We start from the raw sequence: 20,706 nt of genomic DNA on the forward strand, positions 1-20,706 counted from the left end.
TTGTCGTCGACATTTTCCCTCTGTAAGCAAAAGAACGAGCGGGTAAGACTCCCAAAGCATCAACAGTCGTAGTCAACCTTTTCTTTACCATCATATTCAACAACTTCAAAAAAACTGAGATGAGAGCAATCGGTCTAAACTTCCTAAAATCATCTAGTGGAACATGCCTCTTGGGAATGGGAACAACCTTAATCTTCCTCCAATGTGGATGCAAAGTACAATCAAGAAACAATTTATTGAAAACGTGTAAAAGAGACTCCTTAGATGCAAAAGACAAGGATTTAACCATATCATAAGCGACTCGATCCAAACCCCCCGCAGAGGCTCGTTTCCTTGAGTCAAGAACATCAGTGAACTCCTTAAATGAGAAAGGTGTAATATTCATATCAGATGGCCTAGAAGTAGAGAAAACAAAACGATCCCTAGATGAAACTTGATCCGCCAAATGTCTCAAGAAAGAACCATTAGCATCATCGTCCCACATCGATGGTCCATTGGAGTTGTAATCCTTCAAACTATTGACAAAACGCCATGCAGCAGCTGTATTTGGTTGATTATTCACTTCCTCTATTCTTTTTTTGTAATCATCACTTCTAGCTTTCCGAGCCGCCAATTTCCCGGCTTCCGAAGCATTTACAGAATCCTCCAGATTCTCCTGTGTTGGATATTTAAGAGCCTTACTCCTTGCTGCAATATGTTTCCTGAAGAGACATGAAAGACCACCATTCCACCAAGCCTAGAATTAGAAATTTCATTCCTAAGGGAGTTCATAATACAATCCATATCTGGTTCCAGTTCAATTGTCGACAGATTCTGCGTTTAGAAAGAAATTTGGTCGGTGAAACCGCAACAGCGCCAATCTCAATAATAATAGGAAAATGATGGACTGACATAGAAGATAGCCTAGCAAAGGTCAAATCTAAAACAGTCCCTCTGTCGCTATCTAAATGAGGAAGAAAAGTGATGGAACCATCATTCAAACATAAAAAATCTGATCGACTGAAAATGTCTCTAAAACAACATCCTCGGGAAGAGTCCAGCCTGTCACCCCAAAGGGAATGACGAGCGTTGAAATCTCCTCCCATTATAACATTGCGCATGCCCTCAAGAAAAGACAATAAACGCGACAATTCAGCTGCACAAGTACCAGTGGATAGACTGGGTGGAAAATAGATCGATACAAAAGTAAAGTTTTGGTCCAAATTAAGGGTTTTTACAATAATCACATCCAGATTGGTTGAAAAACCTATCCTTCTGGCACGTATAGATTTCCTGACGCATATGGCACAACCGCCATAATTATCAGGACGAGTTTTGGAAAAAATATTGTAATTCAAAAGTTTACAGTTGGGATCTGAATCGTCAACATTAAAAATCTCAGAAAATAAACAAACATCAACGTTATAATTGTTGATGTAAAATTCAATGGAAGACTTGTTTGATCTTAAACTCTGGACATTGTGCTGTAAAATCTTCATTATTAATTAGAAGGAGAAGACGATGGATCACCAGATGTAAGTAATTCAGAAAGAGCATTAGATATTTTATTGTTGAGATCATTAAGTACACGAAAGTGGGAACCACTGCCCTCCTTGGTAAAGAAATCCTTAACAAAAGACGAGAATTCGGCAAAGATTTTCTCAAAATCCGAAACCTTAGCTTTATTCTCCCTTTAAATCACTGGCATAGAAGGGTCTGTATCAACAGGTTGAAGAGGTACATAATTAGGTACAGGCCTAGGGGGTGGAGGCATACACAACACGATTATACCTCCGTCTGGTAAGAATCCTATTAACTTCCTTCACAGGGGTAGACTTAGCCACCGGTAGGGATGGGAAATTCCCATCATATTCATTAAATATATCAAACCGATTAGTCGAATATGATTTTATCACCTCAGTACTAGAGAGGCGTTTAATGGTCATATTGCGCCATTTGGGACACAATTTCCTATCTCTGCTGGAATGAGATAGACCTCCACACAAAAGACACTTCTTAATGCAATTGCCATCACAAATCTCATTAGAACAATTCAAACATCTTTTCTTGGAACGACAACCTTTAGATGTGTGACCAAGGCGACAATTGTGGCATTGTCTGAGTGGGAGATAGTAAATATTAACTTTAATATGTGAAAATCTAAAATAATGTGCTCCGAAATGTTGCCTGAGCGAAAACCAATCTTCACAGAGTACGTTGGCGTTTCCTTACCACTGTCCTTATCCTTTTTAACAAACCTCTTAGCAGACACAATGTCAACGTCAGAAGCTGCAGACTCACAAATATAATCTTCCGACAACTCCAAAGGAATGCCATGAATCACCTCATAAGAATAAACAAAGGTATCTGGAATAATACCTCAAAATCTGACTCAAATCCTTACCAACAAATTCATTAGCATTAGCAGCAGAATCAAACTTAATGCGGTACAAAGTTCTACCTACAGGAGTGATAAGACGAATGCCATTAACTCTTACCTTTCTAATCTTCTGATATAGAAAAAGAGAATTACGAATCTTCTCATTGCCAGGGTCAGCATTAGAGGAATCAACCAAAACTAAGAAATCACACTCATGATCCCCCTGGTAAAAATTTTGTCTAGAAATTATAGTGTCACCCTGAAATACCCCAGATTGTCCATTGGGTACAACCTCAACTTCATTACATACCTCCAGAACTACATCCATTCCAGCGCATCTTGAAGCCGGCATTTTAGATCTCAAATTACTCAAAAACTGAGGTACAGTGTCATCTAAATCCGTCAGGGAAGAACTGAGATCAGATGGAATTGACGAATTTAATGAGGTTACCTTGTTGTTCTTGGCCAAAGGTGCCGAGACATCAGGATTAGAATTTGTCCTCTTCACATTACCACGCGACTTTCTAAAATCAGTAATCAAATTCGATTGAAAGAAATTTTCGAAATCCGGCTGTGATGATGTGTGAGCAATAGGGGACGCAGCGTCGTCCATCATCCTCGAGATTTTTTTAACACGCAACTAAAATATTAATAATCACGTAAAAATTGGAGAAAAAAACACCAATTCAAATAGAAATTACAGATCTTTATTATTTTGTAGGAAAATTCCACAGTAAAAAGTAACTGTAAACACTAACACGCTTTTTTTTTAATTCTCTTAAAAGTCAACCGTACGCCACAAGCGAATAGAGAGAAGTGTGATGTGATCCCACCATTTTAAAAAATAAGCTAAACTCAATCGATCTCAAATGCATAGACATTAAAATTATTACTAGAGCGAAAGAAGGTCGGAATCTATCACCTTAAAGGAATTGTGGCAGAATTACAGTTATAAACTTCATCAAAGTCAGGGGGAGTATCAAAAACCTAATAAAAATAAGCTAACCCAGTGCTATAACTGTCAAATGTTTGGCCATGGTTCAAGCAGATAATGTTAACTACAACAATTTCCCAAATTCATTATACTAACAAAGGATACATAACGCCAATAGTTAGAATCTTAATGAAACAAATAATAATGTTAATAACAACAATAATATTAATAATAACAATAATCTATTCTCTTTTGAAGAATTAAAAATTTTAACAGTGGAACTTATCTCAAGTTTGGGAAAATGTTAATTTCGTGTTGAACAGTTCGAGGTTATTACAAGCCTAGCTTGCAAATTTTTGTACCGATGAATAACAAACTAATAATAGCATCATGGAACGCTCGTGGTATCCGGAACAAAGAAGAAGAATTTCATAATTTTTTACTGAAATATAATATTGGTAAAACGCTTTTTACCACTTTTATGGAAAGAATTTTTAAATATTTGTTTATATTGTGCACATCTAGAGAAAAACCTTTTAAACCATATCAATATTGGTGGACAATAACATACTTAAAAGTTTACCACAAAAAAAACATGTGACCTATTTATATATAAGATATATGATTTCGCAAAATATTCACTAGAAATAATTTGTATGGCAGAACAACTGCAAATTTGTCTTATTTTTCATTAATGAATCCATGGATATGGATAATTTACAAAGATGTTTCATGAATGCACATTTAGACTAACTTCACGCTGAATTTAATAGATATTTTTCGGAACTATAAACGGAATGTTGGCAAAATAATTTTAATGAAATGTAAATCGTGTGCTAAATTTGAGTTTGAATCAGTTGAAATCGAGAACATTTGGTTAAAATATTACAAAGTTTTCCTGCGTGTTGGCTATGACGAGCATATCATCAATTTTATTGAAAAGCACTTTCCATAAAATTTACATGTCTTTGTCTTTGGCAATTTTTATAAGTATGTATGTATCATACAATTTTTTTAAAAATGGTTACAAAATAATTGGATCCGTGGACTTATTGAGTCTATTTAATTTGTTACGTTAATACTCTAGGATTTATATGCAGTTGGGTGTACGCCTGTAGTAAATATCTAGACAAAGGTATACTCATATAATAAATACATAGGAAGTAAGGAGAGGAGAGTAAATGGCTTTGAATTAACATAAAAACATCTACAAACATCTAGTTTTGATGTTTATGAAATAAAAATTCTCTCTAAATCCAATATAACGGTCATTACTAAAAAACTGAGCCCAACAAATTTAACATAAAATATCATTTTAATGATTTGAAATCACGTGGGTTTCAGAACAGGCCTGATAGTCATTTAATAAATTTATAACTTTTCTAATCTATAACTTTAAGCATTTTAGATCACCTAGTACTGATATTTACGCAAAAAATGTGTATTTTTTTTATATTATTATTTATTTTCAACAACCTAGCCTATTGGCCATAACCGGTTATAAATTTCTACTTAAAAAAATAGTTTACATTAAAAAATTTAAGTATAAAATAAATTAAATAATTATGATATAAATTAAAAACTTAAACTCCAACATATGTATTGCATTATACAACATCATTATTTGATAATGATTCTTTAATTGATGTCAGTTAATTAACAACTTGATAAGAAAAACTAGTTTCCACTAGGAAAAAAGAAATTTGATAAGTACATGTGTAACAGAAATAATCAACCAAATAAAAGAGAAAGCAAGGTACTCAGTACAACCTAGAAACTATAAGGGCCAAATATATGTATATATAAATATTAGTCACTGACGGCCGTATCTATAACGAAAAATTAGCCACTGTGTATACATCGCACACAACGATCTGCTAACTAGCAGACCGATTAAGCTTAGCAGAAAGTTAGCAAAGAGTTTATTTATAATGCACTTTTGTCTGTCAATAATTTATATGAAAATCAACTCTGAAAAGTGTGATGTATTGTCAACTATTTAAAAAAAAATGAAAAAAATCAACTCTGATGTATTTCTTGACATTTATATTTAACTTGTTTCCCTCAAATTTTGAAATGTTTCAAGAAGAACAAAATATGAAAAAACAAGAAACAAAAATTGTAAAAAGATCCGCAAATTGGGGCCAGGACGTTGGGTTTCACCTCTTAAGAACTCTAATGTTTACTTGGTCAAGAGTTTGCATCATTTTTAAATAATTTAATTTTTTCCCACACAAAACTTTTATAATATGTTTATTTACAAATTTACTTTGACACAAAACAGCTGTTGATTAAAGACTTAGCAAGTCTTTGATCGTTCGTTAACATGCGTTTAGCGAGTGGATAAGAAATACATTATAAATAACTTGTATGTTAAATCCATGCTAAATGTTGGTTATAAATACGGCTGTGAATGTCTATTAGTAGATACCACCTTCAGAGATATAAACTGTAGAGGAACCAACCTATATGACAATGTCATCAAAAGGGTGAATATCTAATAATCAATTCCAATACTCAAATCCTAATATCATAAGTGATTCAAACAATAATCAAAACAAGTTCGAATAAGTTCATGAGAGAATGATAAATTCACCAGAAAGGTACTTATCACAGTCCACAAATCATTGTCTACACACTATCCGCAAATTAAACTTCAAACATATATACTATGTTGGCGCCTCAACCAACTGCACTAGTGCAACACGAAAATCAAACACTAAACACTCCAAACACCACGACAGCTTACTAAACAACACTTCATGAATTCACAAACATAACACAGTCAAGAGAGTCTCATAAAATCCACAACAACGGAATGGAAATAAATTAACATAACAATGACTAAGAATGCAAAAATCATATGATAATAAAAAAAAATCCATTAGCAATGCTTACATCAATTACCCCATAAAGAACCACGATTGATAGTAGTCAAAAAGCATAAGAGGATCAATGATAACCAAAACTTTATCATTGCCAAATCAGAGTTAATATCATCAGAATATATCAACATATTAGGAGCAAAAATAACTGAAAGACAACCTGACGGAAAAGAAAACAAGCTGAATAAATTACAAGAAAACAAAGCAAATGACACATGACTATGAACAAAGAAAAGAACAATATTAAGATTAGCCCATCAAAAACTTAAGAATGAGATAGCAGATGGGAATGACATTATTAAGAGTGCCAGTCCTGATGATCAAAATCATTCCCTCTCTATAATCAATCTGAGTTTAAAAAAACATTAATGAAATTTCCACAAACCATACGATAAAAACTCTTATGCGCAATATATATCAATGAACTGTTATCTGTCTTTATCAATATAAAGAAAATATTTGAGGCAATGAAAATTCAACAATGACATAACCAACTATTTGCAATCTACAATACATTCACTCAACACAACCAAATCCACTCTTACATCATATTGGAAGTTGCTAAACAATTATCAAATAAGGAAGAAAACTGCTGCAATAGCATCAATGAATTTAGATCTATATCACATGCTATTAAGATATAAAATTTGCAGCAAAGAATAATATGAATAATTACCCCAGACTTTGATATGGCCAATCATTGAACAAATCAAAAGCATTATGTATTAAAGCTACATACAACGTACGGTGTCACCAAGCCATGTTACAAATCAATACATACCATCTTGCCCACAGAGCACAGTATGAATCAGCAATGTTATTTATCCGGTCATTCCAAATTTAAAGCTGAGATTAACAGGAATCAGCACAAAGAACCCTACTATTTACATGCATATAAATGAACATTCAAAATGGTGTTAATCAAAATATAACAACCAAATTCATTTTATATAATGAATAGTTACCATTAACAAAATGATATAGAATTTCCCTATATTATGCAAATTACAATTTTTAAAATTGAATTAATTCATGATTGGGTCCCTATCAAATCATCTATTTAACAATAAAGATAAAGAAAAAAGAATAACAATTAGCAATATAGATGTAACAACCATTCAGCTCACTCTAATAGTATACAATATAAGTTTAAATTCAGATTCAAATTTCAGAGTGCAATTAATGATAACAAATAACCATCAACCATCATAAAAATACTGTAATACTAAGGAACTTCACCACAATAAAACATACAACAAAAAATCTCTTGATACTTTACACATCAAGACACGGATCATTCATGCACCACAATACCAGTACCCACGAAATGCTTGTCTACAACATGAAAAAAACAAATACTCCAACAAAGGAATCCAGCATCTACACAATATCAAAATGCATTACCACGTCTCATCATTTATCTCAAAATTTAAGTTAATTATTAATGCATTATATAATAATAAGAAATCAGCACACAATTACAAATCATTAAATTATAAGCATCAAGATTTTTAACAATTTTATCAAATTTTAATTAAAATTTTAAAACAAATTCTTTACGTCATATCAAAAAAATAAGGGTGCACATTTCAATTCGAGTCAATTTAAGCTAACTTCATTAAAGTTTTATGTGAATTTTGATAATTTTTTGGATAATCTAAAACTTATATTAATAAATTTGTTGAATTGGAAAATCATGTAAAAATACTATTGAGAATAGATGTAATTTGTTTTTGGTCTTGTATAATTTTTGTATTACTAATCTATATATATAAAAGAGTAACGTTACTGACTGACTGACTGACTGACTGACTGACTGATTCATCATCGCACAGCCCAAACGGCTGAAGCTAGAATCACGAAATTTTAACTGTGGGTTCCTCCCTCTCCAAAACGATCCGATAAGAAGGGATTTTTGGAAATTCGAACGTTTAGGGGGTAAAAAAGGGTAAAAACGGGTAAATTCGGTAACCTTATATCTTCAAAACTAATAAAGATACAAAAAAACTTAAAATAGCATGTTACTCCATTTAAAAAATAAGCTGACAGGTGTTCCGTACTTTTTGGAAATTCGAAACTTTTAGGGGAGAAAACGGGTAAAAACTGTATTTTGGTACTTTTTTTGCACCCTATGTATCTTTTAAACCAATAAACATAGAAACAAATTTTAAATCGTATTCTTTAATTAACAAAAAATAAAAAATATAAGTTTGGTACTTTTTGGAAATTCGAACCTTTAAGGGATAAAAATTGTGTTAATTTTTGGTACTTTTTCATAAAATATGTTTTTCTATAATTTGACATAGACATACGAATATTTTATTATGAGCTCCCACCACGTTACAGAAATTTATTTGAATGAAATTGTACCACCTCAATGGGGATAAAAAAGGTACCAAAAAGGGGATAAAATCGGGAAAATACATTATATTTGAAATTATTAAGCCAATTTTGATAATTTTTTTAACGTTGGTTCCTGGATTCATACAAAAATTAACTAACAGCGTGTTATTTGCAACTCGAGTACCAAGGTGTATATTGGGCCAAATCCGGGTAAACAGTTTGGTACTTTTTTTAAAACATATTTATTCTTGGGCACATTAACACAGATTTTAATATTTTGATACATGCCTATAGCATAAACAATTTTGGCAAAATGGAATATTTTTAAATTTCAAACTTGAGGGGTGTTCAAGTAAGAAAAGGGAAATTGGTACTTTTCTCCTAATGGTACTTTTTTAAAATTTTAAATTATTTCAGTTATCGACATTAAAGTTAGCTGATATTTATTTGAGTGAAGTTAGTGTTAGGAATAGGGGATAATATTTAGGTACCAAAATGTGTGAACTGAACTATAGGTACTTTTTTGTTCATCTAATGGTACTTTTTTGAAATTTCTATAATAATGGACTTAGAAACATGAAATTAAACATATATGGTCCTAAGTGAGTGAGATTCTAGCGGGGGACTTTTTGGTACTTTTTCTTTATTGGAATGGTACTTTTTGTAATTTCTTCACCAATGAACCTAGAAACATGAAATAAAGCTTATATATAAACCGAGTGAGTGGAAAACCACAAGTGTGGGTTTTTTGGTACTTTTTCTATATTCTAATGGTACTTTTTTGAATTTTCTATAACTATGGACTTAGAAACATGAAATTAAGCATATATGGTCATAAGTGAGTGAGAATTCTAGGGGGAGACTTTTTGGTACTTTTTCTTTATTCTAATGGTACTTTTTGAATTTTCTATAACTATGGACTTAGAAACATGAAATTAAGCATATATGGTCCTAAGTGAGTGAGAATTCTAGGGGGAGACTTTTTGGTACTTTTTCTTTATTCGAATGGTACTTTTTGTAATTTCTTCACCAATGAACCTAAAAACATGAAATTAAGACCGGAGTGAGTGGGAATCTACAAGTGACTGCTTTTTGGTACTTTTTCTATATTCGAATGGTACTTTTTGTATTTTCTGTAATAATGGACATAGAAATATGAAGTTAAGCATATATGGTCCTAAGTGAGTGAGAATTCTAGGGGGAGACTTTTTGGTACTTTTTGTTTATTCTAATAGTACTTTTTTGAATTTTCTATAACAATGAACTTAGAAACATGAAATTAAGCATATATGGTCCTAAGTAAGTGAGAATTCTATGGGGAGACTTTGTGGTACTTTTTCTTTATTCGATTGGTACTTTTTGTAATTTCTTCACCAATGAACCTAGAAACATGAAGTAAAGCTTATATGGAACCGAGTGAGTGGGAAACTACAAGTGGGTTGTTTTTGGTACTTTTTCTATATTCTAATGGTACTTTTTGAATTTTCTATAATATAATGGACCTAAATATGAAACTAAGCGTATATGGTCCTAAGTGATTGAAAATTCAAGCGGATACCTCATGGTACCTTTTGTTTATTCTAATGGTACTTTTTTTTAATTTTCTATAGCAATGGACTTAAAAACATGAAATTAAGCGTACATGGTCCTAAGTGAGTTAGAATTCTAGGGGAGACTTTTTGGTACTTTTTCTTTATTCGAATGGTACTTTTTGTAATTTCTTCACCAATGAACCTTGAAATATAAAATAAAGGTTATATGGACCAGAGTGAGTGGGAATCCGCAAGTGTATACTTTTTAGTACTTTTTCTATATTATAATGGTACTTTTTTGAATTTTCTATAACAATGGACTTAGAAACACGAAATTAAACATATGTATATGGTCCTAAGTGAGTGAGAAGTCTAGGGGGAGAATTTTTGGTACTTATTCTTTATTCAAATGGTACTTTTTGTAATTTCTTCACCAATGAACCTAGAAACATTAAATAAAGGTTATACGGACCCGAGTGGGTGAGCAACTACAAGTGGGTGCTTTTTGGTACTTTTTCTATATTCTAATGGTACTTTTTGAATTTTCTATAACATAATGGACCTAGAAATATGAAATTAAGCGTATATGGTCCTAAGTGATTGAAAATTCAAGCGGATACCTCATGGTACCTTTTGTTTATTCGAATGGTACTTTTTTTTAATTTTCTATAGCAATGGACTTAAAAACATGAAATTAAGCATACATGGTCCTAAGTGAGTTAGAATTCTAGGGGAGACTTTTTGGTACTTTTTCTTTATTCGAATGGTACTTTTTGTAATTTCTACACCAATGAACCTAAAGCCATGAAATTAAGCTTATATGGACCCGAGTGAGTGGGAAACCACAAGTGGCGGATTTTTGGTACTTTTTATATATTCTAATGGTACTTTTATTGAATTTCCTATAATAATGGACCTAGACTTTCCAAAAAAATCGAAGAATTTCAAAACCGCGGTTTCGGTTTTAAAAACTTAAAAACCGATCGGTTTCGGTTTTGTGATAATTTATTAAATCTTAAGTATTATAGAAACAAAATTAGTTGATAATATAGAAAATGATATACAAATCTAAAATTCAAGCTTGACGGGTTATGGTTTAGTGAATGCGAATTTAAAAGTGATAATCAATGGTACTATTTCCTTATTGCAATGGTACTTTTTGAATATTTTATAATAATAAACATAAAAATTTAAAATTAGGAACACATTTTGCATTTTCTATAATAATGGACCCAGAAATATGAAATTAGACATTTACAATTAGATTCACAAAGTGAGACTTGATAGTACTATTTCTTTCTTCTAATTGGGGTGGCGAAGCGCACCGGGTCAGCTAGTAATAAAATAAAACCGTTTTAATTGAATGGATTATTTCTACTTTAATGCTAATGAAATTGCCAATTCATTAGTTGATTTAATTAAAACCTCTAATATATAGTAAAATACTTACGAAAATAATTAAGCGTTTCTCGAGTTTGTTCTTTTGTTAAACCTAAACCATCTGGAGGTATTTCCAATGCTGGTGCCGGTACAAACCAATCCTGGTTTGAGTATCCAGAAAATTCGGTTAGAAAGTCTGAACGAACTTTGTATTTGGGAATTTGTTCTTCAAGCAATGAAAATATTTCCACTTCTGGTAAATTTTCTGTGCTGCATAAATCTAAAATATATACAATAATATTATTTATTAAAAATATTTTACATCTGTTTTTAATAGTTAAAAATGTATGCAATAAATGTAATTACATAGTTTCATTCTTCATTGACATTTTTTTTTAAATTTCGGGGATGTGGAATAATTTGACATTTGCAACGCCAACACAACAAATTGTAACAAGAGAAAAATATTATTTTTTTACTTTTACAAAATGTTTGATATTAATATTCCTTTTTGTAATCACAATCTATGTATACTGAATTAAAAAGCAAAAATATACGAGTTATTATCTACAATTGCACCAATCAATCTGGGTTTTCTTATGTATAAATATAAAATTTCTCCTTAAAAAAAAATTAATATAATATTAATTAATATCGACGCTGCGCCTAAAAGAGCTACATACAGCTGCGGTCAAAATAATAGCACCACGATATTCATATTGTTATAAACTGTTAAATTATTTTTTGTTGTTTTTGTATAAATTTATACTTAATTCAATAAACTTTCAAACATTAAAAATAATTTTGAAAATTAGATGCGAATTTTAAAGGAAAACTACATAATGTATATGTAACTACTAGGGTATTCATTCGACTAATGATCGTTCGATTAATCGAATAATTTCTTACGAATAATTATTCGAACAATTTAAAAATGGCCATTTTCGAATAACGAATAATTCGAACAATTTTATGTAGAATAATCGAATAAAACGAATAAATGTTCATATATATTTAAACTTATTAAATTGCTTAAAATTTTTCATAATTTCAAATTTAAATAAGTAATAATGACTCACAAAAATTGTATTGTTCCTGAAATTCAACAAATAACTAAAGACAAAGGGACTTTCGATCACTGTAGATGAGTGTTCCGATAGATCCTTCTATAAATATATAAATATTACTGCAAGAAGTTACAATTCTAAAAACAAATCTTTCAAAATTTTTAACTTAGAACTTGAACCAATGAAAATAAATGGTACGGAATAAAATATTTGTTATTGAGCTGGCGAAATATTAGAAGAATCGCAATTAATAATCAAAATTTTAACTTAGATTAAAGTGGAGTTCAATGTGATTTTGAAACGGTCGTCGAAAGTGATATTGAGGATGACATTTATAATGATTACATTGAAATAGATGAAGGCAGGCCATGATCTTAAAATATATGTATATAAGTGATGTTATTAACCGCATACGTAAGTGTTGCAAAATATTTAATAAATCGAATGATAAACACAAAAAAATACATGGAGTTCGTCTTATACATGATTTTGAACATCGTTTGTCAAACATGGTAGTAAACTTTTTGCGTATTTGTAAATGCGTCAATCATGCACTGCCTGACTTCAAATTAGCCACGTTCACTGAGAATGATATCAAACTTTGGACAGATTCCCTTTAATGTGTAATTCCCCAAAACCACTTTATTAAACAAAGATTCCGCAACCTTGATAGAGCTTGATGTGTACAATATGTTAAAAATAATTTAGAAATAGTGAATAATTAATTTACTAAAGAATTAGTTACTCAATTTAAAACCCGAATTAATGAACGACATAAAAAAGTTCTTAGTACGTTTATATTGTATTTGAATTCAGGATCATGTCCAACTAGCTCAAATTTTTTAAAGCTAGCTCCAAACCGGAAACTAAAGGGTTTGCTAATCAATTGTTTTGTAGATTGTTCGGGAGTAAATCTGATCAGAATATTTCAGTTGAAAATTTAATGATGGATTTTGTTTTCGATTGTTTTTTAACATTATCAATACTTGAATTGTTAACTTTAACGTTATTTTTTGTTATTCTTTAACAATAAAATATTAAAAAACCGACATCAAAACTTCATTCTTTACTTTATTAAAAAAATTTAAATCATTCGAATAATTCGATTAATTTTAAACGTGTGATCGAATTATTCGAACAAGATAAAATTTCTTGTTCGAATTATTCGTTTTATTCGAACAAGAGAAATATCGAATAATTCGAATACCCTAATAACTACCTAAGAAATTCATCAGTCAAAAAAATAGCACCAAGATAGATTTTGATTAAAATAAACAAAAATTAACCAGGACAAAATTTAATTTAGTAACAATTATTATGGTTTGTAACGTTCTTAACACGTTATTATTAAAAGTAAAATATAGCTGCCTTTTGTTTTCGTATTTTTTGGCAAAAAAGAGACAGACCACCTCCTGTCCATAAAGATTCTAAAATAGTGAAAATTATGTATCGAACTTTTAAGCCAAATATATTTTTTCATTCCCCAAACTAAATTCTTAAATATTTTTGGTTTCCTTTTACCCTTTTTGTGACTCTTGGCCATCTATTTTTATTCTATTCTGTTTGGGGATATCACATCCTGTGCCACAACATTGACCTTTAAGCTTGAAACAATTTATCATTCCATAGATGATTCCAAAGGTCATAATTTCTTTGATTTATATCTGAGTATGATTTTATCAAGCATTTGATCATATAAGATTGAATTATTTATTCCACATATATAATTTTAAAATCTGTGTGTTTGTAAGATAAGATTTAAATTTAATTTCAACCAAAATTTAATATATTATCTTAAATTTTGGTTGAAATTAAATTTGGAGGACATTATATAGATGTCTGATATCAAACAATATAATTTGTTTAATTATTTGACCAAAACGTGTTTTAGTATTTGAATGTTGAAAAATGTTAATGCGACTTTGGAAATTTTACCTTTAATAGAGGATGTGATATTGTTATTGGTGAAACTTTTCCAGGATTTAAATAATTTAATTTTATATGTTCAGAATTCATAAATTTTAAACTAGAGCTCACATACACCAATTTTTTTGTTATTAAAAAAATTAGAAAAGTAAAATTAATTTTTTTGTTTTTAATTTTATTAATTTCGATATAAATAGATTCAAATTATAATTTTATGGCGATTTTTTAAAACGAAAACATAAACATTCTATTTTTTTCGACAATTTCTTACGATGGTGCTATTATTTTGACTGCACAAAATCTGGGTATTTTTCAAAAATACCATATAATTGATTGAAAGGTTAATATTTCTTAAAGAAAGGTCGTATCTCGTTTTTTTTTTTCAAAATATTCTGGTAGACAATACTCCTCTCTTAAAAAATTCAGTTTCCTATGTTGACGAATAACAGATTTACAGTAATTTCAAAAATGCCCTAACTCATTTCAAAAATAATTTGAAAGAAAATGCGCTAACTCATTTAATGTTGAGTGTATATTTTTCGGTTTATATTAAAACAAACTACTTTTCTAAAAGTATTTTTTAATATATTAAAAATTTTTAGTTGTTTTTTTCACTTTCACATTCAGATATTGAGTTTTTTCCTTCTCCTGTAAAGTAACTAAAAGTTGAGATACGACCTTTCTATATTAAGCCATCGATATTTAATTATTCAAACAAATTATTAATTCCATAATTTTAAAGTCTTGCTTATTGTGCATTTACTCAAATACCTAAATTGGTTTAGGAGTTAACTATGGGAGAAATCCTTCAATCTGCCTAACTTCTGCTCTGCTCTTCAGGCGGAAATTACTGCCATAAAACGTGCATACAACTGGCTTAGGTATTATCGAATATATGGGGATATCTGTATATTTATTGATAGCAAGGCTGCCGTTAATTGAATAGCGGATGTCGTAAAGACGACATCCAGTTTAACCGAAGAATGCCGGCTGTCCCTAAATGGGATAGCAAGACATTCTATGAAAACGCTTATATGGGTCTCTGGATACAGTGATATTCACATTAATCGTATAGCAAACGAATTAGGAAGAAGGGGTGCGATGATGTATGAGAAGGCGATTGACCCCTTTTCTGGTATTTCCCTTGCAAATTGCAAGACGATTGTCCAGCAGAAACTATATGAGACTCAGATGGACCAATGATCCAATGCTGGCAGGACGAATAACTTATAGGATTTCATCGTGAGCAAATAAGGCTGTTATTTCATAATTACTTATATTTCCTGAGATTTGTAAAAATTAACGCAAACAATTTTAGCATACTTAAATATCGGCGCGTATGCAACAACAAAATAGCATTCCTGTCATAAGAAACTAATTTTTAAAAATATTTTTCGTAAAATTTTTCAAAATTTTTGATTTTCTCATATACAGTGGTGGCCAGGAATTTAAGACAAAAATTGTTTGCTAAATTCCATGTAATTGTCAATTATTTTTTCAAATATTTCCACAAATATGTATGCATGAGGACTGTTTTAACACACAAGTGTGTTTTTTTCGACTGTGTCAATTCATACATATTCACCATGAACACATACAATTTTTCTACAACTTGACCAAACATTTTTTTTTTTAAATAAACATATTTTCCCACATTTATAATGATTATAATTGTATTATTATAAAATATTCGGACCAAATATCGTATTTTTAGTTCCATTAGTTTCGGTCATATCATGTTATTAACAGCGGATGTTCGCTGAGATGGGTCAACGTATTTCCACAGATCTTTGTCCATATATGTTTTACCGATTTTTCCAAACATTTTTAGAAACTAGAAACATTAATAATAAATTTCATACCCTTAAAGGTCCTTTTATTTTGGCTCTATTGCACTTAAAATTCAGTTGATGAAAAAAATTCAAGTATTTGTCTTAAATTGGTGGCCACCACTGTACATGAGTAAAACACATAGCTCTTTCTGAATGCGCAGCAGCGATATAAACTGTATATTTGTAAAATTATTCTTTCAAAACCACGATATTTTTTCCTGAATATCAAGATAATTCACAAATCCGTTTCTAATCTGCCCACCACATCTACATCGTCAGAAATCGTCAATTTAAAAAAAAAAATCGTCAAGACAAAAATATGTTAAAAATACCAAAAAAAAATTTTTTATTAACTTTTTAAATATTTTTATTTTATTTACAATATTTCTTCTTCAAAATTCTTTCAACGTTGGCCGACGAATGTGGTAGTGCCATCGAAACAAATTGTGTTAAAATTGGGAAGGCCTTTGCATTATTGACTCTCTTTAAAATAGAAATATTTTTCCAATGTTTCGAGTTCGGTGAATTTCATATTACGTAATTCTCGAACTACATTATCAAGTTTTTTTCATGTTCCGATTTTTTTGTTCAATGGAGTTTAATCCTTCTAAAAATTTATCGCCAAAATCAAAGCGTTTTAAAATTTGTGAAACCAATTCAATATAAAAATGGACGCTGTCTGCCTCTCAATTTGTACATTGCAAAAGGGAACTTACAATATGTTAATTTTAGGAATAAAGGTTACCATATGTTTTGCTTTAAAAAAATCCTAATTTTTGTTCGCGGGAAAAATGAAAAATCGTCATTTTAATAAATTTGACTTAAAAAATCGTCAAAATGACGATAAATCGTCAAAGTTGGCAGCGCTGATCAACTGTGATTTGAGCAAATTTGATATGTAAAAACCGTTGCAAACAGATCTTGTAAATATACATGAACCAAACATCAAATTAAAAAAAAAATTAAATATGAATTCTAAGGAATAAGAAAAGAAAATCAAATGAATATAAAATTGAGTCAGCAAAATATATTCTTCCGTTCTAAAAAAATTCTTCTCACTGTAAATAATAATAAATTATATTATATATTACTACTCTTGCAACGAACTACTAATAGTGATTTCATTTAATACCTAATAAATGAAATAGATTATTATTTATGCATATAAAAATATTGTTTTCATAATTACCAGTAAGGCAAGCGGCATCTGCTGTTTGAACAGCTGGTTTTACATTAAGAGGTTGCTGAATTAAACGCTTCGTCGATAATTTGGGTAGATGCTTGTTTAAAGTCGCTTGTGCTGAAGGACTTAAGGGGGCAGATGCCCCCAATGCCGATGATAACATATATAACGTTGAATCCTGTAAAATATAAATTTAATAAGTTATTTAAATTGTACAAATTATTTTAAGTTCTAGCAAATTAAAGGCATGTAAACTACTAAAACTAGTTCAAAACATAGTAGAGATGCGAACAAGGCGACGCAAAGAGGAATTTTTGTGTCAAAAACCCTATTTTTCGACCACTCAATTTCAAAATTCAAATGATGCAGTTTTGTAGAGAAATGTTTAAAGATGAAATATGCATTTATAGTTTTAAGAAAAATTGTATTTTATTTTTATAAAATTAAAATAAAGTCCATGCAAGGGTGTTAAGCTAAAATTTACTTATATTTTCACGCAAGTCAGTGGTTTATATACGTATAATTTTCCTGATAATATAATTTACCTTTAACATATTTGAAAAATATAGCATTTATCCATAAAACCAAAAAAAAATTATGGATATATCATAAACCGTTAAGAAGATATTGCCATATCTATAAGCCTCTAAAAATGATTTTATTTTTGATTTTCCATAGAAAAATATAATGTAGCCCCACTTTCCCCCAAGCTGTTGTTTTGATAAAATGAAAGGTTCTCGGAAGTTTGCGGAACAGGATGAAAACTTAACATTTTTTGTCGAATAGTAAACGAAATATCAATATGTATGAGTTTCGGCGGTATGCGGTGGGTATGGCCGATTTTAATAAAACTTTGCATGAGTCCTTTGTTGGGAATCTGTTCATCAGCACTTTTCTGTTTATTGCACTGTACATTTCCCTTTCATTTCGATGTTATACGCACTGTCGGTAACCCTAACATAGTTTTGACATTTCTACTTGTTACTTGATAATTTCCCCTCCTTTTAGTATCGTTCTCTCCTTTTTATGTTCTCATTGATCATACAATTGGAAAAGTACCGTTACTTTCCATTTGGATGATGCAATATCAGAAATTATTTCGTCATGTAAGCTGTAGATACTAAAGGAAGAAAAGAAAATAAAAAACGTGGCAGTGGTTATTAATAAGCCTTTGAAAGCAGTCGTTTTGTTTTGTGAAAAAAAGTCTTTTAACGAAACTCTGTTTTATTTGTTACTAAATCGGAAGGCACGCGTTTAATTTTAAAACTACTCATTAAACTTAAAAATAGAAAAAAACTTAAATTTCAGTGGAGAAAACTTTAATATATAAAGAAAAAAAACTTAATAAAGGAAAACCATAAAAAAAGTTAATTTATAGGAAATCCTTAAAATTAATATGTGTAAACAAAAAAATTAATAAAAATTTTAATAAATAATAAAATATTGAAATTATAAAAAATGTTAATAGAAAAAAAAAATAAAAAAATTGTAAATTATTATAAAAAGAAACCATAAACTATAAACTCCTAGTGTGACAACCTGGATTGTCCACATGGTTCTTGGTAAATCCATTTTTGGATTAATGGAAAACTTGGACTATGTCTTTGCTAACCACGTGGAAACAAATTAACAGGCTGCTAAAACCACTTTTAACCAATACCATCAAGACCAACATCCCGTCCATCATCATCATTACCTTCAAGATAATCATCATTACCTTCAAGATAATCATCACGTCTACATCATCATTACCTTCAAGATAATCATCATTACCTTCAAGATAATCATCACGTCTACATCATCATTACCTTCAAAATCATCATCACGTTCAACATCCCAGTCACGTTCAGCACCAAAATTATAACCGTCAATATTAAATTTAATTGTAAGTCTAGCTATAAAATGCATTTACATATATTTAGACATAAGATTGTTTGAGAAAAAAAAATATATTTTTTGGCCCAAAAAAAATTATTAAATTGAAATATGTATGTATAATATGAAAATGAAAATTTAACTTTTTTTTTATGTGAGAGTAGCAGGTAAAGTAATGGTTATGAGGGTATAACGCAGTGATTTTTTTTATGGGGCTGCATGAGATATTGGGTACCCATGTCGCCAAAGGTGTGGTTCTATTGAACTTTTGGGAGGGAACTAATGTACCCCTAATGACGTCACCACCCTGTCATTCCCCTTTTGTTTATTTTCGGGTAACATATTTAATATTAGTTTTATTTTGCTCATTACATTTTGGTGATTTTTAAGGCATTTTTTTTTATGATTACGCGGCGAAGACTAGGGTCAAGAACCACATCACCTCTGCAGAGCTAGCCTTTTCAACATTGATATGCCTTAAGCCCAGTTTTTGTATTTCCATCAAAATATAAAAAAAAAAACATTTTTAATAGACCACGCGTAACATAAATGGCGCCCAACGCAAAGCTAAAAGCAACAAAATATTTTTTTATCAACGTAATCTTGTTTCATTGACTTTATTTGACTAATTATTATTTCGGTTGAAGACAAGGCCAACACTTTATTATAGAATTTCTCAGTTTTAGGCAAATAATATTCAATGAAACTTGATAATCTGTTTAATATTGTCTAACCCGAAAATTTCCAAAAGCACTTCTTCTTTTGTTTGTGTTGTTTGTTTTAATTACATAAACCACACCAAAAGAACAAAAAGGTCTACGAATCCTTTTAAGTTTTATAACATCCAATTCATTTTTATTATATTAAAGATTTGTAAGTCAATAAGTTAAGATTTCTAATCTGGCTAATTTTGCGACAAGTGTTTTGATACTATTAATGGATTTAAGTTTATCATTAATTTAATAAGTCTGAATCTCAGGTCGAATCCCATAATTGACTGGATTCATTGCGATAAAATTTTTAATAAACTCAGTACACTTTTTTATTGTGGAAAAGGATTTTAGATCTCAACCTAAGGCACAATAGACTTTATTTCATATTGTTAATCACTGAAATATATGCTCATTGTGTTTTAATTTGAACAAGACAATATAGATTACAGTAAAATTTTTATTGGATCTGTTCAAACAAATAAATCACTGTGTTATTACTAAATTCGAACTATACTTTGCCTGAATCTCTCACAAAATATTATCTATTTAAAACAAATTTAATTTATAACTATAAGATATTCATATATGTTTAGTTTAAAGTTCTCAATTTTTTTTTACGTTTTCTTTTATTATTTTTTTTCTTGAAAATTAAATCGATTTCTTACGTGGTAAAGCGT

The 20,706-nt window shown here is 30.1% G+C and overlaps 1 protein-coding gene across 1 annotated transcript in view; it reads right to left on the bottom strand.

Annotated features, from left to right (window-relative positions):
* The window catches only part of milt (trafficking kinesin-binding protein milt), a 204,796-nt gene that overhangs the window by 96,299 nt on the left and 87,791 nt on the right, over window positions 1–20,706 (bottom strand). The window contains exons 2-3 of the mRNA XM_065500246.1: window positions 17,448–17,619; window positions 11,504–11,713 (exon numbers count right to left, since the gene is read on the bottom strand). Coding sequence (XP_065356318.1) covers window positions 11,504–11,713; window positions 17,448–17,619 — 382 coding nt within the window. The remainder of the gene's footprint in view (window positions 1–11,503; window positions 11,714–17,447; window positions 17,620–20,706) is intronic.

The sequence above is a fragment of the Calliphora vicina genome, chromosome 2 (genome assembly GCF_958450345.1).
Source record: "Calliphora vicina chromosome 2, idCalVici1.1, whole genome shotgun sequence".
NCBI classification, from domain to species: domain Eukaryota; kingdom Metazoa; phylum Arthropoda; class Insecta; order Diptera; family Calliphoridae; genus Calliphora; species Calliphora vicina.